Source organism: Arachis hypogaea, chromosome 8 (genome assembly GCF_003086295.3).
Source record: "Arachis hypogaea cultivar Tifrunner chromosome 8, arahy.Tifrunner.gnm2.J5K5, whole genome shotgun sequence".
Lineage (NCBI taxonomy): Eukaryota > Viridiplantae > Streptophyta > Magnoliopsida > Fabales > Fabaceae > Arachis > Arachis hypogaea.
In genome coordinates this window covers 31971921-31988866 of record NC_092043.1, presented here as the reverse complement: position 1 = coordinate 31988866, position 16946 = coordinate 31971921, and the positions used below count along the sequence as shown (strand labels likewise).

The 16946-nt window shown below is 32.5% G+C and overlaps 2 protein-coding genes and 1 pseudogene across 5 annotated transcripts; 1 reads left to right on the top strand and 2 right to left on the bottom strand.

The window, feature by feature from the left end:
• Window positions 1–3074: 3074 nt before the first annotated feature.
• Window positions 3075–4765, top strand: LOC112707010 (uncharacterized). The gene is made up of 3 exons (XM_025758554.2): window positions 3075–3382; window positions 3907–3986; window positions 4320–4765. Exons 1-3 carry the CDS (start codon window positions 3269–3271, stop codon window positions 4396–4398), a joined length of 273 nt encoding a protein of 90 aa, XP_025614339.1. The 5' UTR covers window positions 3075–3268; the 3' UTR covers window positions 4399–4765.
• Window positions 4766–7090: 2325 nt separating this feature from the next.
• Window positions 7091–10122, bottom strand: LOC112705255 (glutamate receptor 3.4-like; annotated as a pseudogene).
• A 1545-nt stretch (window positions 10123–11667) lies between these two features.
• Window positions 11668–16532, bottom strand: LOC112707008 (glutamate receptor 3.4). 4 transcript variants are annotated; one of them, XM_072201101.1, is made up of 9 exons: window positions 16123–16394; window positions 15832–15896; window positions 15701–15732; window positions 15236–15566; window positions 13429–14765; window positions 13042–13319; window positions 12910–12941; window positions 12370–12779; window positions 11668–12250 (listed from the first exon to the last, which is right to left on the bottom strand). In XM_072201101.1, the coding sequence occupies exons 4-9, from the start codon at window positions 15552–15554 to the stop codon at window positions 11807–11809; spliced, it is 2820 nt and encodes a 939-aa protein (XP_072057202.1). In that variant the 5' UTR covers window positions 15555–15566; window positions 15701–15732; window positions 15832–15896; window positions 16123–16394; the 3' UTR covers window positions 11668–11806. The 4 variants fall into 4 exon arrangements, with proteins under 4 accessions (XP_072057202.1, XP_025614338.1, XP_025614336.1 ...); XM_025758553.3 differs by having other exon boundaries at window positions 13429–14757; window positions 15701–16532; XM_025758551.3 differs by lacking the exons at window positions 15701–15732; window positions 15832–15896 and having other exon boundaries at window positions 16123–16527.
• Between the last annotated feature and the right edge of the window lie 414 nt (window positions 16533–16946).

The window sequence follows — 16946 nt, the reverse complement described above, 5'->3', positions numbered from 1 at the left end:
ACAAGTAAGTTTGAGGTTAGAAAAATCTTCAGCCTACTATGAAAAAAGATCCCAAGGATCCAAAAAGGCTTCTTCCATAAAGATTAGGCTTATCATGTTCAAGAAGGAGTTCAATTCCAAACAGAAGAATCTAGAAAAGGTATCTATATCAAATGCTAAACCCAAAAAAATGAATGAGAACTTCTTTCTAAAATTCAAGAATCCATATATGAAGGAGATGGAGATGGACATGGATATGCTTGCTAGAATGAGGGATCCCTAGAAGCAACAATGAAAAGCCTTTGACTTTATTATGCCTTATTACTTGAATGTAATTGCACTCTATAGTTGAGAAGTGTCGGTTAATTCTTTTTATTTTGTGATTTTCGAAGTCTTATCCCACTTTTTTCATAAAAAAATAAAATAATATAATGCTAATATGAATAATAATGATTTGATTGTAATAAATAATAACAATTTTTTATTTAAATAAACAAAATTAATTATTTATTCAATTAAAAAGATTTTTAAATTTTTATTATTTTAAACATTTAAGCATAATTTTGCTGGCACAAAGAGCAAAATCAAAGATTACATTGATTATACTGTTATTCGCAGAAAATCTGCTCCATAAATATCGCTGATTTTTTGTTCGCGACAAACAAGATTTTCTTTCGCGATTTCGCTACCAGTATCAGTAATATTTATTAAATTCACTACTTGCAAACTTCGCTGATAGTAACAGTGTAATCCATATAATCCTTGATTTCACTTCTTCTATCAGCGAAATCATGCTTAAATATTTAAAATGGTAAAAAATAAAAAATTTATTTAATTTAGTAAATAATTAATTTTATTTATTTAAATAAAAAAGCAAAATAATAACCCTTTTTGTTTTCCATGTATATTATAGGGTGAAGAATTGAATCTCTTAATTAAATATTAGGTGTGTATATTTAAGTTAATTTTACTTAAAATGTCACAAACATGATTTTAAGCTAAAAATAACGTAAAAAGTGAAGAGTTGTTTAGATACGTCAACACATTTATATATGTCGATTTTACTTTATTCTTCTTTTATTTGTTTAGGTTAACGAATATACTTATATTATTGACATTTTCAGAAGTGGTTCCTTCTTTGATTTTTTTTTATCCTACTAACTCTATTATTTTATAATAGATATTATTTTAATATTAGTATTTTTTAACCTTGGATGATGGTCAAACGACCAATTAGAAAGAAATAAGAAAAAATTTTGACTGAAAATAAAGAATAATTTGAAAAAAGAATGACACTTGAATAAGGCAAGTGCTAAAAAAAATCCTATCAATAATAAAGAAGAGAAATTGCATTATCTATATTCTAAAGTTTAGTATTCCTTTTTTTAGCCATTTACATCAATAGTTCTTATTACTCTCTTGTCTGAATCAAATCCCATTTGAATACACAAAATAGTTAAGAAAAAAGAGAATAATAATATATTGAAATTTTGGTTAGCATATACAGGTTTATAGTTTAGGTCTAGGCATGGTCTATTGATATCTTGAACGAAGAGATCTAAGGGGTGAATCTAATAGTAATGAGAACGTACGTGTACAAGGTACTCATGTTAAAACCATGCAAGATGGGTCGCATCCAAAATAAGCCTAAATAAAAGACCAAACAAATAAACTTGAGGTTAGAAAAACCTTACGGTCTGTTACGGAAAATATTTTATGGGTTAAAAAAGGTATTTTCTATAAAGATTGGGTCTATCATACTCAAGAAGAGGTTTCAAGTCCAAATAGAAGAATTCAAAATGGTATCTATCTCAAATGTAAATCCCAAAACATAAATAAAAAGTCCTCTCTAAAACTCAAGAATCCATACGTGCGGGAGATGGAGCTGGATATGCTTGTCAGAATAAAGGATCTGAGGAAGCGACAATGAAAAGTCTTCGACTTTATTATACCTTGTTACTTGATTGTAATGGCACTCTATAGTTGAGAAGTGCTGGTTAATTTTGTTTTTCTTGTCTTGTTATTTTGGGGGTTTTATTTCGCTTTTTTCATTAAAAAAATGATAAATCAATATAATGTTAATATGAATAATAATGACTTGATTGTAATAAATAATAGTATTTTTTTATTTAAATAAAGAAAATCAATTATTTATTCAATTAAAGAGATTTTTAGATTTTTATTATTTTAAATATTTAAGCATAATTTTACTGGTACAAAAAAACGAAATTAAAGATTACATTGATCGCGTTGTTATTGACAGCGAAATTCGTTCTATAAGTATCACTGATTTTCTTTTATAATAAACAAGATCTTATTTTGCGATTTCGCTACCAGCATCAGCGAAATTTATTGAATTCAATCCTTGCGGCATTTGCTGATAGTAACGAGGCAATCCATATATTCCTTGATTTCGCTCTTTGTACCAGCAAAATCATGCTTAAATATTTAAAGCAATAAAAAATTAAAATCCTATTTAATTGAGTAAATAATTAATTTTATTTATTTAAATAAAAAAGGAATAACCTTTTTTATTTTTCATGTACACTATAGGAACAATAATTGAATCTCTTAATTAGGTACTTAATGTGTATATTTGAGTTAATTTTATTTAAAATAGCACACACATAATTTTTAAGGGCAAAATAACATAAAAAGTGAAGAATTATTTAGATACCTCAACCCATTTACATGTCGATTTTATTTTATTCTTCTTTTATTTGTTTAGATCATGGAATGTATTTGTATTATTTACCTTTTAAGAAGTGATTCATTCTTTGGATTTTTTTTAATCCTACTAAGTCTAGAATTTTATAATAGATATTATTTAACACTACTATTTTTTAATAGTTAATATATGTGTTCATTTTATTAATTAAAAATAACTTAAATATATAATTAATTAATAATAACTATATTTTTATATAAATATTAAAAATATTTGATATATGAATAACATCACATTTTTTTATTTTCTATGATATTTCTCAACCTAAAAGATTAATGAATAATTCATTGCGGATAATTTTATTTAAAAGTTTGCTATTAGCCAATAAATTATTATATACATAGAATAAAATTCGAACTTCGACACTCTTTTAAAATATTTATTATTTTTTGGTCTTGCTCTTCCTTCAAGATGGGCCTGGCCCACTTAGTATTTTTTGTTGTTAAACTTATTGGGGCCAAGTTGTAAAGGTAGGCCCATTTAGTCCAAATCAAGGAGCAGAACGAACCGGTAGAGAGTAGCTCCAGGGACAGGTTCAGTTGAATTGCACAGAAGAAGAAGATGAGCGAGCCGAGGCCAGTGCCGAGGAGAGAGAGTCCATGGGGAATCACCGGAGAGGGTCATCGTGAACCCAAAGCTCACCGATGTAACGACCGTGTTGAAGATGTCGTTCAGGTGAAACCCCCTTCATCAATTTCAACTCTATTTTTCCAATTGTCTTCTTTCCTTTCAAAGTCGCTTCATTTGTGTTCCAAAGTTTCTTTTTTTGTGAGGAACATTTCGTAATTTGGTGTTTTGGACATGTTGATTGTATTCTTGCGATAAGGTTCCAATGAGGGCGTGTGATTTTTTTTTTTAGTCATGGTTGTTTAGTTTCATTTCGTGGAATTTTGCCCTGAGAAAATTGTAATTGATCCCTAAGTTTCAGTTTTAATAGTGACAATGGAAGCATTCTTGCCACTAACATGAAACTTTCTAAATTATGTCTCAATGTCTCAATTAGTAAAATCTGTGGAAATCTCATTAGAACACAAGATAGAGGAGAGAAATATGCAAATATATATATATATATATAACCTATTAGAATGGTCATGATGGAATGACTCATGGGATTTAAGTTTTCAGGTCTTTGGTTATTTCACTTGTTATCTTTATTTAGTTGGTATAAACTTGCTGTTATCATTTTACAAATTGTGCAGGCTTGTTTTGAGGGGAACCCATTTAAGACAGTTCCAGGGCCTTTCAAGCTCTTCTGGAAATGCATGCGTTCTAAACCTGGGTGAGTATTATTATTATCATCTATCTATGTTGGAATATGGATATCTTTACTACTGAATGTTGTGAATTAGTTCAACATTCAATTTCAACATATACATGTCTATGTGGTATATACTATTACTATATTACATTAGTTATGCCATAAGTTCTTGAAACCTAGAGAGTTAGTCATTATTAGAATCATATCAACTATTTCTTCATTGCTCATACAATGAAGCTGGCAATTTTATTGCGGGCAGGAGTTTTCCTAACTCTCAAATAGCCCGAAAACTTTTCCAATTACATTTTTGCGAGTGTTCTGTCATGTTGCTTATGACAGTTTTGGATTTTGCAGCGAGGAACCAACAGAGCCATTTACCTATCTGGATTTGGAACCTCCAAAGAGAGAGGAGAAACCTGTAAAAGTTGAGTAATTCCACTCCTACAAATCCCTTTGGTTTTCAACTTCATTCCTCAACATGGATGGTTTTTATGCAGATCATATGTAACTAAACCTATGTTTGTTATTTTGCTATGCAAAATAGGTATCCTGTGCATCTTGTTCTGAAGTATATGTTGGCATGTTGCTTGTCCAATAAAAAACATGGCCACTTGCATTGTTGAAATAACTTACAATAATTTCTTGATCACATGTTTATTGTTATAATCGCCACAAATTGCATGTTTGTTACATAGAATGTAAATTCCTAGTGTTTGCCACTCCTTGCTCTACCATTTGCTGTAAAATTAAAATGATAAAACATACCTCTTTCCTAAGGAATGATAATGTTGTCTTTCAAACTTCTAAGTTTCCTTTTTATTCGATTAGAACATTGAGTTAATTTTGAAATCTTTGGAATAGAACGAAAAGAAGTGGATATTTTGGATAAATTTATGTATAATTCTTTTATATTATTGGCAGTTCAATTAAGCTGGCAATAATATTAATAGACTATATCTTGCACTTTCCCTTGGGCCAAATTTAAATTCTAAGAGAATGATAGACTACTCTAGCTAACTCAAATGATTGTATGATGAAAAATGTATTGCCAATTATAAATATTAAATAAAATGTCATACCAAATACAAAGCATATATGAAATAATTAAGGGAAGTACAGGGTCCTTTTTCTTTTAATTAAAAAAAAAAAAGCTTATGCTTTCCCAGAAATGATAAACAAACAAGCTTTTCAGCTGAAAAACAAGACAATATCATGCATAGGTTGTAAGCATGTTCCCATAAAAAACATGTGGAATGGGCGACTGGCCATATTGTTTATTTAGATGTATAATTTTAACGTAACTTTTATAATTATTGGCGGATGAGACCTATGCGGAATTCTTTAATAATGCATAATTATATATTTATTTTTGCAGATTTGTGTATCTAACAGTTATTGTAATTATCTTCCTTTAAACAACAAAGAAAAAATATCTTTAAAAAATAAGGAGCAAACTGGCGGCATCTCTATAGGATAATTATTTAGGTTTAGTTAATCAGTGTCTTAAGAACTTATATTAATATTATTATTAATAAAAAAATGCAAATTTATTTTAATAAATATATAAATAAATATATTAAAAATTTAAGTTTTGTATGTTTTTTTTTTATATATAAAAACGTGTTAACATGTATGAGAACACTATTAGCTAAACTTAATTATAATACAGAACTCATTAACCAATATAAAATCTTAATAATGTGAATGTGGTTGATGAGATACAAAGATTCCTCTAAAAATTACTAGCTTTGATGGTAGCTGAGGCCTGAGGGTCTACATCTATAGGATAAGATCATTAAACTTAATTTGCTGTATTATATATTCATATTGCAAGAGAGAATAATTTGTTACCGATTAAGGGCTAATACTCTTAGATAAACCAAATTATATCCAAAAGGTTTAACCCTTTGAATAATGTTCCTTATAATAATATAAAAGTGGTGTTTTGTAGGGAAAATATATTTTTTGTAAAATTTTAAAAAATATTTTTAAATTTTATTTTATTTTAATTTTGTATCACAAATTTTGATTTGCATTAAATATATCCCTTAATTACTACTTCATTAACAATGTTACAAAAATATTTGTAATTAAAATTAGATAAGGACTATTTAGCAATTGTTAAAAAATTTAAAAAACGTGTTTTATTATGGGACCATTTAATAATCTAAACATTTTGAGACTATCGAATCCAATGCCCTTTAACATGAGAAATTAGCTTTTAGTTATCAAACATTATTGTTAAACTAGAGTGAGACCTGCGCAATACGGGATAGATTATTTATATTATATAGTATATTTTAATAAATGTTATATTAAAAATATTTTAGAGAATATATTATAAATAGATTTTAAATTTATTTATTTTTAAAAAAGACATAAGTTATTTATATTAGAGTTATACAAAACTGCATTTTTATTTTTTTTTCATTTTTCGATTTGCATTCATGGCTACACTTTGTCTTTTCTTGTGGTTTTTTTTGTTTGTAAATAATTAAAAAAATAAATGAATGAAAATGAAAAACATATAAAAATGTTATATTAAATTTAAGGAATTTTTGACGATTAGTATGAGAGATTAAGAAATGAAGAGTAGTAAGAGTCTTAATATGTATAAATCGTAGAATTTGAATATTTGTAACTGAAATTTTTTATAATTATTATTATGACACTTTTAATGTATGTTAATTGCATTTAATTAGTACATGACATTTCAATTGAATAATAATAGATAAGAATTTTTTGTTTTAATTTTTTTAAAACATTTGACTAAATAATAATTGGTTGATTTTTATCTTTTGCCAAGTCATTAGAATTGCTGATGTGACATCATTAACAAAAAAAGATGACTTAAACTCATTGTGGAGAGAATTGGTATCAACTTTTATATATTATAAATAGAATAGATAGATAAATAGATTGGTCTTAATATTTTTTAAAATTAATTGTCAAAAATATATTTAATATAAATAAAATTTTTTTGGAACAAAATTAAAATAAAATAAAATTTACAAATATTTTTAAAATTTTTAACAAATTTCAACGATAAAAAAATATTTTTTACCCTAATCTATATCTTAGCATCTATTATATTCCTCAGAATAGAAGCCGACGAAAAATAAAACTAAGAGAAATTCTTTTTGTGACCATTTTTATAATTGTATAACAAAAGTAAGAGAAGTAATACAAAGTAGAATAGACAAATTTTCAAGGTTGATACAGGGCTAGGAGTTAGATTGATTCACCACTAAACTTGCACTTTTATCACTCTTGTGCTTAAGTATCTCTTTAATTTCTGCTTCTCTCTTATCCACAAATTCAATCAAGTCCTTGAAACTAGCAATTTTGATTTTAGGCCTTGTTGATTGAATTTCTTCATCATCTGATTGCTTAGCCTTTGGTCTGAATTTGGAGTACTGACAAAAGAATACAATCAAAGCAAGGAAGCATGCAATGCCACATACAAGGAAGAGGCCCCAGAAACTTCTCAGTGAGAGTTGATTCGAGTTCTCATCTGAGTTGCATAGCGCAATCCTGGTTTGAAAGCCATTTGTCATGGATCTTTTCCAGCTCCCCATTTTCCGAGAGTCGAAGAATTGTTGCTGATAAATCATCAACAAAAGGAGAATGAATCCCCCTGAAATGCCTGTGATTAAATTAACAATCATGAGAATAAGATACTTACTTAACACGCAAGTAATATTCGCTAGCTTCTGATCACTTTTTTCCTTCACAAAATCTTGAAAGTATAAAACAGAAATCGGTGGTGCCCTATTAACAACCTTCCTTCAATTGGAGTTATAGAACAGTTCTAATACTAAGAAAATGTTGATACACAAAAAACTTTGGAAACTGAAAACAGACATGCATATGAAGATACTTACAAATCCCCAACCACTTTTAGTGAACTCTTGCCCTACAATCCTGAACTGACAGTTAGTATTGGACATGAAAAGCTGAATATAAGGAAGCTCATCAACAATGGCCATAACACCTCCATCTTTCGGTCTGCGCTGAAGGGCATTAAGACATGCATCTTGGTCTTTCAGTGTAACTATCCTTGATGGTGATATTTTGAGTTCATTGATCAAATACTTTCTCGCGAATGAGCCTTCTTGAATTCCAATTGGTTGAGTACTAGAGATCAAGCTATCGATTCCTACGATGATGGATGTTAGGCTAGCTGTATAGTTTGAATTGATAATCAAAACCACCCAAAGCCATATGATTAGTACCAATTTTCCAAGAGCACTCACAGGTTTTTCTTCTGTGGTAGGTCAATGGAGCAAGAAACCAAGTCAAAATTTTTTACTATGAAAGATACAAGAAAAAATAAAAAAGAATGAGAATTTTTGGAGTAACATACTGTGTGAGAAGAACATTGTTGAGAAACTAATCCTGCAAAAGTTCAGAGGAACTTATCTCAGCATAAGATATTACTTGAGGTTTAAGCAACCTGTGGAATGGTTTGAAAATATTAAATATACTAACCAACAGACAGTTACAACTTGTTCACTTGGCGAACCACGAAACTCCTCGTTGTGCCGGTGCTCAAGAATCCACACGAAGAATCCCACAAAGAGAAATAATGCACCAATAACTAACCACATTTCAGCAGTGAATGGATGGAGAAAAGACCAAGGGCTAGACTTGTTCTCATTAACAGCTACAAGAACAACCAGCCCTGATTCCATGAAAGGCTGAGTAAAATCCACAATCTTTACTCTGCTTGTTACAATTGTAATATCTGCAACAACTACATCAAATTTCTGAACAAGTACCAAATCAACAAAACTAAATGCTGGCATAAATAACAGGACCACTAAATTAGGCTGCAAAATAAACTTGGAAACTTACATTTTGTGCAACCTGATTCACAAGGTCACTGTAATCTGGATTACTATCACCATCTCCATAGAGTATATATTGTTGCGGAACAGGATAAGGTAACAAGTTGATTGCTGCTTCAAAGACATCAATGCAATAGCCTCTTCTCCTTAGAAACAATCTCGGTGTAGCGTATCCGGTTAGGCACTGCAATTCTCAGAGGCTTTCTATTGTTGGGAAATACCCATCCTTTTGATGTATCTGTAGTCTCTCCAGGCCATATAACACTGTAAAGGCGCTGGCTACTTGTCAAAGTGTTAGGTGGTTTCAAATACAAGATTTCAGGAGCTATAATTGATAGACTAGAGTAATTAGACCAATAACCGATTCTTCGTCTGATGATATCATATGCCGGGTGAATCAGATTTTTATCTGTATCAAACTTAAATAGTCCATTCACACCAGTGAAGTTCATTCTCAAAATTGTCTGTAGAAACTTATCACCTTGATCAAACACGCGAAGCAAAGAAAAGTTGAACATGCTTGCATTTGTGCCATGCAACTGAGTGTCAAAGGAGAAAGATATGTCTCCACCTTCATTGAGAAAAGCATCGAGAAATGTGCTGCTAACCAAACAGAATCATATCCATATAGTGCATAAGAGTTTATGCGTGCAGTTAAATTTTTGTATCGGCTCTTCAACTGGGAGATGAAACTCTTCTTAAAATCAGTATCAGGTGTGTGATGCCTCAAAGCAACAACACCTTGCAGGAGGTTGGTTGTGTCATCATTAACTGCCGGCTCCATAGAATCCAGCACAGAAGGAAGCCAATCCGTTGCAATCCACATATAGCCACTACTAATCATTCCAAGCTTGTTGGCAATATCAAAAATTGACAAGCCAGAATCAGGATTAACATGCAGCACATAGATGCGAGATTCCATCAAGTTCACATGATTCAACAAGTCACTGATGTCACTCATTGCAGCTCCAGGAGGAAATGCAGCCTTATAAGATATCTTGGCACGCTTCTTAGCAAGGGCATTGCCTAACACTGAAATTCCATTTCTTCCATTGTCATCATCTACATAAATAGCTATTACCTCCCTCCACTGATAATAATCAACCAATTCAGCAATTGCATACATCTGGAAACAGTCACTTGGCATGGTGCGGATGAAATATGGATACTGGAGTGATGATAGAGAAGGGTCTGTCGCAAATGAGAGCAGAGGAACATGGAGTTCATTAACCACATTAGAGATGAGATGAGCTATTCCAGATGATTGTGGACCAATTACAGCAACTACATCATTCTCCATCAACTGCAAAGCTACATCATCAACAAAATAAACAAACAAAGCTTGTTCACTTCTTTTTCATATACCAAAAAAAATAAAATTAAAAAGTGCAACAGAGTTGACAATTAGTACTAATAAACATGATCCACTCAAACGCTTTCATCACTGCTGTTACATTAGATTCTATTGAAATGAGATACTAACATGTTAATGATAAATTGGGAATATTTTCTAGCTTCAGGTTTCTGTTAACCAAATCATTGCCTTGAATTCAAGATCTCTTGTTAAGCAAGCACAGCGCACTCCTTCAGCTAAACCATGTGTTTGTTGGTATCTACTTTCTCTTGTTTATATACATATATGGTAATTCATACGCAAAAAACTGAACCTGATTATGCAATCAATGATATATTTTCTGTGAAGAATATGGTCCAAGGTGGCACACATATAGCTTCAATCGCAACTAATTGAAGGGGAAAAAAATGGAGTACAAAGAAATAATAATAAGTTACTACTCCTATAATTGGTTTCTAAAAGGTTCGGAAATACCTTCTGCTATTCCAAGAAACCTGCTGCAATCTGTATCATGCAAGACAAGTTCAAGTTTAGTGTAAGGGAGAATGCTTGTGTTGGCATTAACATCATCAATAGCATCAAGTATTGCAGGTCTAGCTGTTCTTCCAATGACAGAGTTGACAGTAAAGAGTGCTCCAATTCTCAAAACATTTGGTTTAGGATCAACAATAGAATCTGCAAAGGTAGTTCCTTTTCACAGTAAAGAGACATGGTAATAAAGAAGGGCCACCGTGGAAATAGTAACACTAATCTTCCTTGCTTTATATTATAGTGGATAATAATCGATGAAAATAAAAACAGAATTATTAATTAACATAAGAATTGGATAGTCTTCAAGAAACTGTCATTACTCTGCAGAAGTACCAAAATAAGATTTCTGAAGTTTCTCACTTTTTTTCTGGAATAATAATGCTGAAATGAAGTTTGATATTGTCTTGTGCAAATTTTATATTCTAGGAGAAATTGTAGACTCTACCTAACTAATAGTGTTGTATGTTGATGAAAATTATATATAAAAATACTTACTTAACAAGGCCTTATCCCATTAAGTCGAGTCGGCTACATAGATCAAAGACGTCATTGTATCGTGTCATGCATTGAGATGCGACATTGTTTTGTGTTAGTTGTCGCAGGTCTAACACAGCCCTATATGGATCCAAATAATGTTTAAAGAATAAACTTTGCTTTTACCGGAAAAAGGATAAACAAATCATGTTTGCAGTTGAAAAACAAGACAATATCATGCATAGTTCAGCATGTTACGATAGAAAACATGTGAAATAGCCATATTTTTTAGATTAATTTTTTTCAGTTTTAAGAGTACAAGTTGAAATTATTTAACGGTTTAAGGAGTCTTGCAGAATTTAATAATAGTAGTGTGTGATATTATATAGAAAAGTTGAATGCAGTTGCTGCATCTTATTTTCAAGAGGAAACAGTTTGCTACATATTAAGGGTTTGCATAAACAAACAAAATTATTAACACTTAGAGCTATAATTTCCAGAGCAAAAAGGAAAAGCTAAACTTTTTATATATTTCAGTGTAGACAAATTTGTGTCACTAATAGTTACTATGGTATAACAAAAATAGGATGGTTAAAGGAGTTACCAACCAAAACTAAATGTACATGGTTAACTTAGGAGGGTGATGAACTAGATTGCTCATCTAGACTCTGGCTTCTTCTCCTTTTACTATTCCTAAGTCTCTCTTTGATTTCTTTTTCTTTGGTATCCACAAATTCCATCAAGTCCTTGAAACTAGTACTTTTGAGGTTCCTTCTAGGAGGCCTTGGTTGAATTTCCACATCAACTTGTTCAGGATCAGGGCTAAATCTGGTGTATTGACAGAACACTCTAACAAAGAATACAACCAAAGAAAGGAAGCATGCAATGCCACATATGAGAAAGAGGCCCCAGAAGCTACTCAGAGACAGTTTATTTGAGTCTTCAACATTGAGTTGCGCAGTGCAGTCTCGCTTCAAAAGCCATTTGTCATGGATCTTTTGCAGTTCCCCGTTCTCCGAAAGTTGAAGGATGGCAGTTGACAAATCAACAGCAAGCGGTGAATCCCTTTGGAATGCCTGTGATCCCATTTGAAAATAATGACATCAGAATAAGATAATCTTACAAGAAAACTTGGCATAAATTTAAGGAGTGTAAAAAACTATAGACATGCATATGAAGAATTGAGGATACTTACAAATCCCCAACCACTTTTAGTGAACTCCTGTCCAACTGTTCTGAACTTACAGTTGGTATTGGACATGAAGAGCTGAATATAAGGAAGCTCATCAACAATGGCCACAACCCCTCCATTCCTTGGTCCGCGTTCAAGGGCATCAACATATGCCTCCATATTTTTCAGTGTAACTATCCTAGATGGTGCTATGTTGAGTTCATCTGTCAGATACTTTTTCGCAAAAGATCCTTCTTGGATTCCAATTGGTTGAGTACCTGAGATCAAGCTGTCAATTCCTTCAATCTGTGATGAAAGTTGCTGCACTGTGAGGATGGATGTTAAGCTAGCTGTGTAGCTTGAATTGATGATTAAAACCACCCAAAGCCATATGAGTAGAACCAATCGACCGAGTGCACTCACAGTGTTCTCTCCTGTGCAAGGTGAAAAGCAGAGAAGATAGAAGTCAGAGTTCTCAAACCATGAATGATACAAAACATATAAGGAGTGTTACAACAGAAAATGGAAAATAAGAAATAGAAGTGAGAAATTTGAGGAACATACTGTGTGAGAAAAACATTGTTGAGAAACTAAACCTGCACAAGAGGAACTGCTCTCAGCACAAGAGAACATTTGAGCCTAAATAAGATGCAAGATTTATCTGAAAAGGCTTTAAAATGATCAAAACATACTAACCAACACACTGTTATAATTTGTTTCCTTGGAGGACCGCGGAATTCTTCATTGTGCCGGTGCTCAAGAATCCACACGACGGCTCCCACGAAGAGAAAGAATGCACCAGTAACTAACCACATTTTAGTGGTGAATGGCTTTAGAAAGGACCAAGGGCTTGACTTGATTTCCTTAACAGGAACAACAACCACCAGCCCTGATTCCATGTAAGGCTGAGTAAAATCCACAATCCTTGTCCTGTTGGTGACAATTGTAATATCTCCAACAACTGCATCAAAGTTCTGAAAAAAAGGAAAGGACTAAGTTAACATAACTACAACCTCAAGATAGCTACTTAGATTAAGAAATATGATTAATAAATTAAGCCGAAAATTAGACTAAGAAACTTACATTTTGTGCAACCTGATATGCAAGGTCATCATAGCTGGGATTTCTATCACCATGACCATATAATATATATTCTGTTGGAACAGGATAAGGCAACAACTTTATGGCTGCTTCAAAGACATCAATGCAATAGCCTTTTACCCCAGGAGGGTTCTTGTCCTTACCAACAAACTCCAAATAGCTTACTCTATTAGGCACTGCGATTCTCAATGGTTTCCCATTGTTTGGGAATACCCATCCCCTTGGTGTAACTGTTGTTTCTCCAGGCCATATAACACTATATAGGTGTTGGTTGCTTGCCGAAGCGTTAGGTGGTTTCAGATACAAAATTTCAGGAGCTATAACTGAGAGACCAGAATAATTAGACCAATAACCAATCCTACGAGTTCCAAACCCGCCGATATTCATGATATCATAAGCTGGATGAATCAAATTCTTATCCATACCAAACTGAACTGGGCCACTCACACCAGTGAAGTTTGTTTTCAGAATTGTCTGAAGAAACTTATCACCGCCGTCAAACACACGGAGTGCTGAAAAATGCAACATACTTGAATTTGTGTCTTGCAACTTAGGATCCGAGGAGAAAGATATGTTTCCACCTTCATTGAGAAAAGTATCCAGAGCACGCGCTGCTAACCAAACAGAATCGTATGCATAGAATGCATAAGAATTGAAGCCTGCAGTCTCATTGTTCTTTCTGCTCTTCAGATTTGAGATGAAACTCTTCTTAAGATCAGTGTCAGGCGTGTGATGCCGCAGAGCAACAACTCCTTGTAGTATATTAAGGGTGTCAGTGTTAACCTGCTCCATAGAATCCAGCACAGAAGGAAGCCAATCTGTTGCAATCCACACATAGCCACTAGTCATCATCCCAATCTTTTTGGCAAGTGCAAAAATTGACAAGCCAGAATCAGGATTAACATGCAGCACATAAACACGTGATTCCATCAGGTTCACCTGATTCAACAAGTCACTGATATTACTCATGGGGGCTCCAGGAGGGAATGCAGCCTTGTAAGATATCTTGGCACGTTTCTTAGCAAGTGCATCGCCCAACACTGAAATTCCATTTCTTCCATTGTCATCATCTACAAAGATAGCTATTACCTCCCTCCACCTATAGTGATCAACCAAGTCTGCAATTGCATACATCTGGAAATAGTCATCTGGCGTGGTGCGGATGAAATATGGATACTGGAGTGACACTAGAGCAGGGTCTGTCGCGAATGAAAGAAGAGGCATGTGGAGTTCATTAGCCACATGAGAGATGACATGAGCTATTCCAGATGATTGTGGACCAATTGCAGCAACCACTTCATTCTCCATCAACTGCAGAGCTACATGATCAACAAAATCAATCAAATTCCCTTTTCACACACCCAAAATGCAAGAGAACGTGTACTATCTAAACATATATAGTCCACAGAAACTCCTCTCTGGTTTCTGTCCTATGAGAACAATGAAATACTAAGATGTTATAAATTGATTCTTATCCACAAAGATGGCCACACAAATGGGGAAACGATTGATTATGCATACACTATTTTTTGGAAGAATATACATTTAACATGCAATGAAACACATACTACTGCATAGCATAATGTGAATTAACAAGCATAGACATTTAGGCAAATTCACTGTAATACGATTTTTTTTTCTTTTTTGATATGGTAATTCATAAAGTTACAAAACCCGAATAAGAAGCTATAGAACATGTTTTATTTGATTGCCAGGGTCCATAACAAGACAATTACAGTTTCAACAAAAGAAATGCAGCTTGAAACTACTGAGAAGTTTCGGAAAATACCTTCCACGGTTCCAAGAAACCCGCTGCAATTTGTATCATGCAACATAATTTCAAGTTTAGTCGAACGAAGGATGCTTTTGTTAGCATTAACATCATCAATAGCAGCCAATACACCAGCTTTAGCAGATCTTCCAATGACAGAATTCAAAGTAAACAGCACCCCAATTTTCAAAACTCTTGGACTCGAAGAAGAAACGGTAGCGTTTCCAATGGTAGCTCCTGTCCTCCCCACCACTTCTACTGGAATCCAGAAGCAGAAAACAAAGAGGAACAACACCATCACCATGCTGCCATGCCTTGTAAATAAGTGCACCTCCATTTTTGAGAGAACCTGTTATCAAACCAGCATCAAAACAAAGCACATGTCATGTGCCAACCAGTTTCAGGAGCAGCACAAAGAGGAACATCAACACATGACAAGAATAATCATAACCAGAATGAGGCAAACAAAAACGATATATTTACCTAGAACCAACAACTTCAGAGGAATTTAAGAACTTCCACATTTGCAGCAAGGAAAACAAGATTCATCACTCAAGAGAAGAAAAAACATTGTATCAGCAATTTGAAGTTAAAAAAATAAGATACACCCTTACCCAGATGAAAAAGATATGATATTCAGCATATCCAGACTTCAAGCCTTATTTAAATATATATGTTACTATCACAAGTAATAATAACCCAATCAAGCTCAGTTATTCAGACAATAAAACAAACACTTAAAAGGCAGAAAAACCATACATAAAATATTGGGGTGTGTTTGTAAAGTGGAGACCCACATGCCTAGTATATATAATTGTCAATTTGAGAAAAGAAACAATATAATATGCAACATAACAGAAAACCTTGAGAACAAGTTAAAGAAGATATAGGGTATCTGAGATTACCTCAATACCACACTTAACAGAAGATAAAGAGCTTTGTAGCTAGCTAATTGCAACTTGCAAGAGTTATGAACTCATTACATCACTGAAAGAAGCTACAATGTTCCAAGATCAAAGCAAAGAATCATTTACAAAGCTTTCAAAGTTTCAGGCATCAACCAGTGCCTTAATTATCACTTCAGTTTTACCTCATATTATGCACATGAAAGAATCAAATGACTAGAGCAATTTAACAAAGTACAAAATGTTAAAAAAAATATCATTCAGATTCAGACATCGTTGGTAGGTACTAGGTACCCCAACCAAAAGTGTCTTTATCTGTAATATCTTGAATTTGTAACAGTCAGTAGATTATCTTTTGGTTCCCAAAAAATATCCCATGCCCTTTCATTATTTGCCAAAATATTGTATAGGATATAAACACTCCAAAATTTGTCCTTTTCTAAGTTGATCAAATTCTTGGTCACAAAGAACAAACATTTCTTGGTCAGATTCATGAACGTCACTTTATATGGTAATAATTTTCATGTAACACATGTTCAAAGTAGTTTTAATATGTATATATACACTGTGGCCATTATCCAAAGTTCACAAAAAGAGAATTTTAGAAAATGATGCAAGATAATGATTTCAGTAAAATACCATATTATTACAATCATAAAATGTAAAACAATATATAAATTCTTATTTGATTATATATATATATACGTGAATGTGAGTTTACTTATTAGTCCTTGCAAGGTAACGTGGCATATATTTTATGAATCATGTATAACATATGGTTATATAGAAAATTAATTTTTATTAGCATCAAGCATATTTGTTAA

What these genes read in the sequence shown, in the direction of transcription:
- LOC112707010 (XM_025758554.2), top strand. Translation starts at nt 3,269, where the DNA reads ATGAGCGAGCCGAGGCCAGTGCCGAGGAGAGAGAGTCCATGGGGAATC. An exon ending in GTGTTGAAGATGTCGTTCAG is followed by an intron (nt 3,383 to 3,906) that starts GTGAAACCCCCT and finishes CAAATTGTGCAG; the next exon opens with GCTTGTTTTGAGGGGAACCC. An exon ending in TGCATGCGTTCTAAACCTGG is followed by an intron (nt 3,987 to 4,319) that starts GTGAGTATTATT and finishes TGGATTTTGCAG; the next exon opens with CGAGGAACCAACAGAGCCAT.
- LOC112707008 (XM_025758551.3), bottom strand. Translation starts at nt 15,554, where the DNA reads ATGGAGGTGCACTTATTTACAAGGCATGGCAGCATGGTGATGGTGTTG. An exon ending in CATATCAGGTTGCACAAAAT is followed by an intron (nt 13,320 to 13,428) that starts GTAAGTTTCTTA and finishes CCTTTTTTTCAG; the next exon opens with AACTTTGATGCAGTTGTTGG. An exon ending in CTAAAAGTGGTTGGGGATTT is followed by an intron (nt 12,251 to 12,369) that starts GTAAGTATCCTC and finishes ATGGGATCACAG; the next exon opens with GCATTCCAAAGGGATTCACC.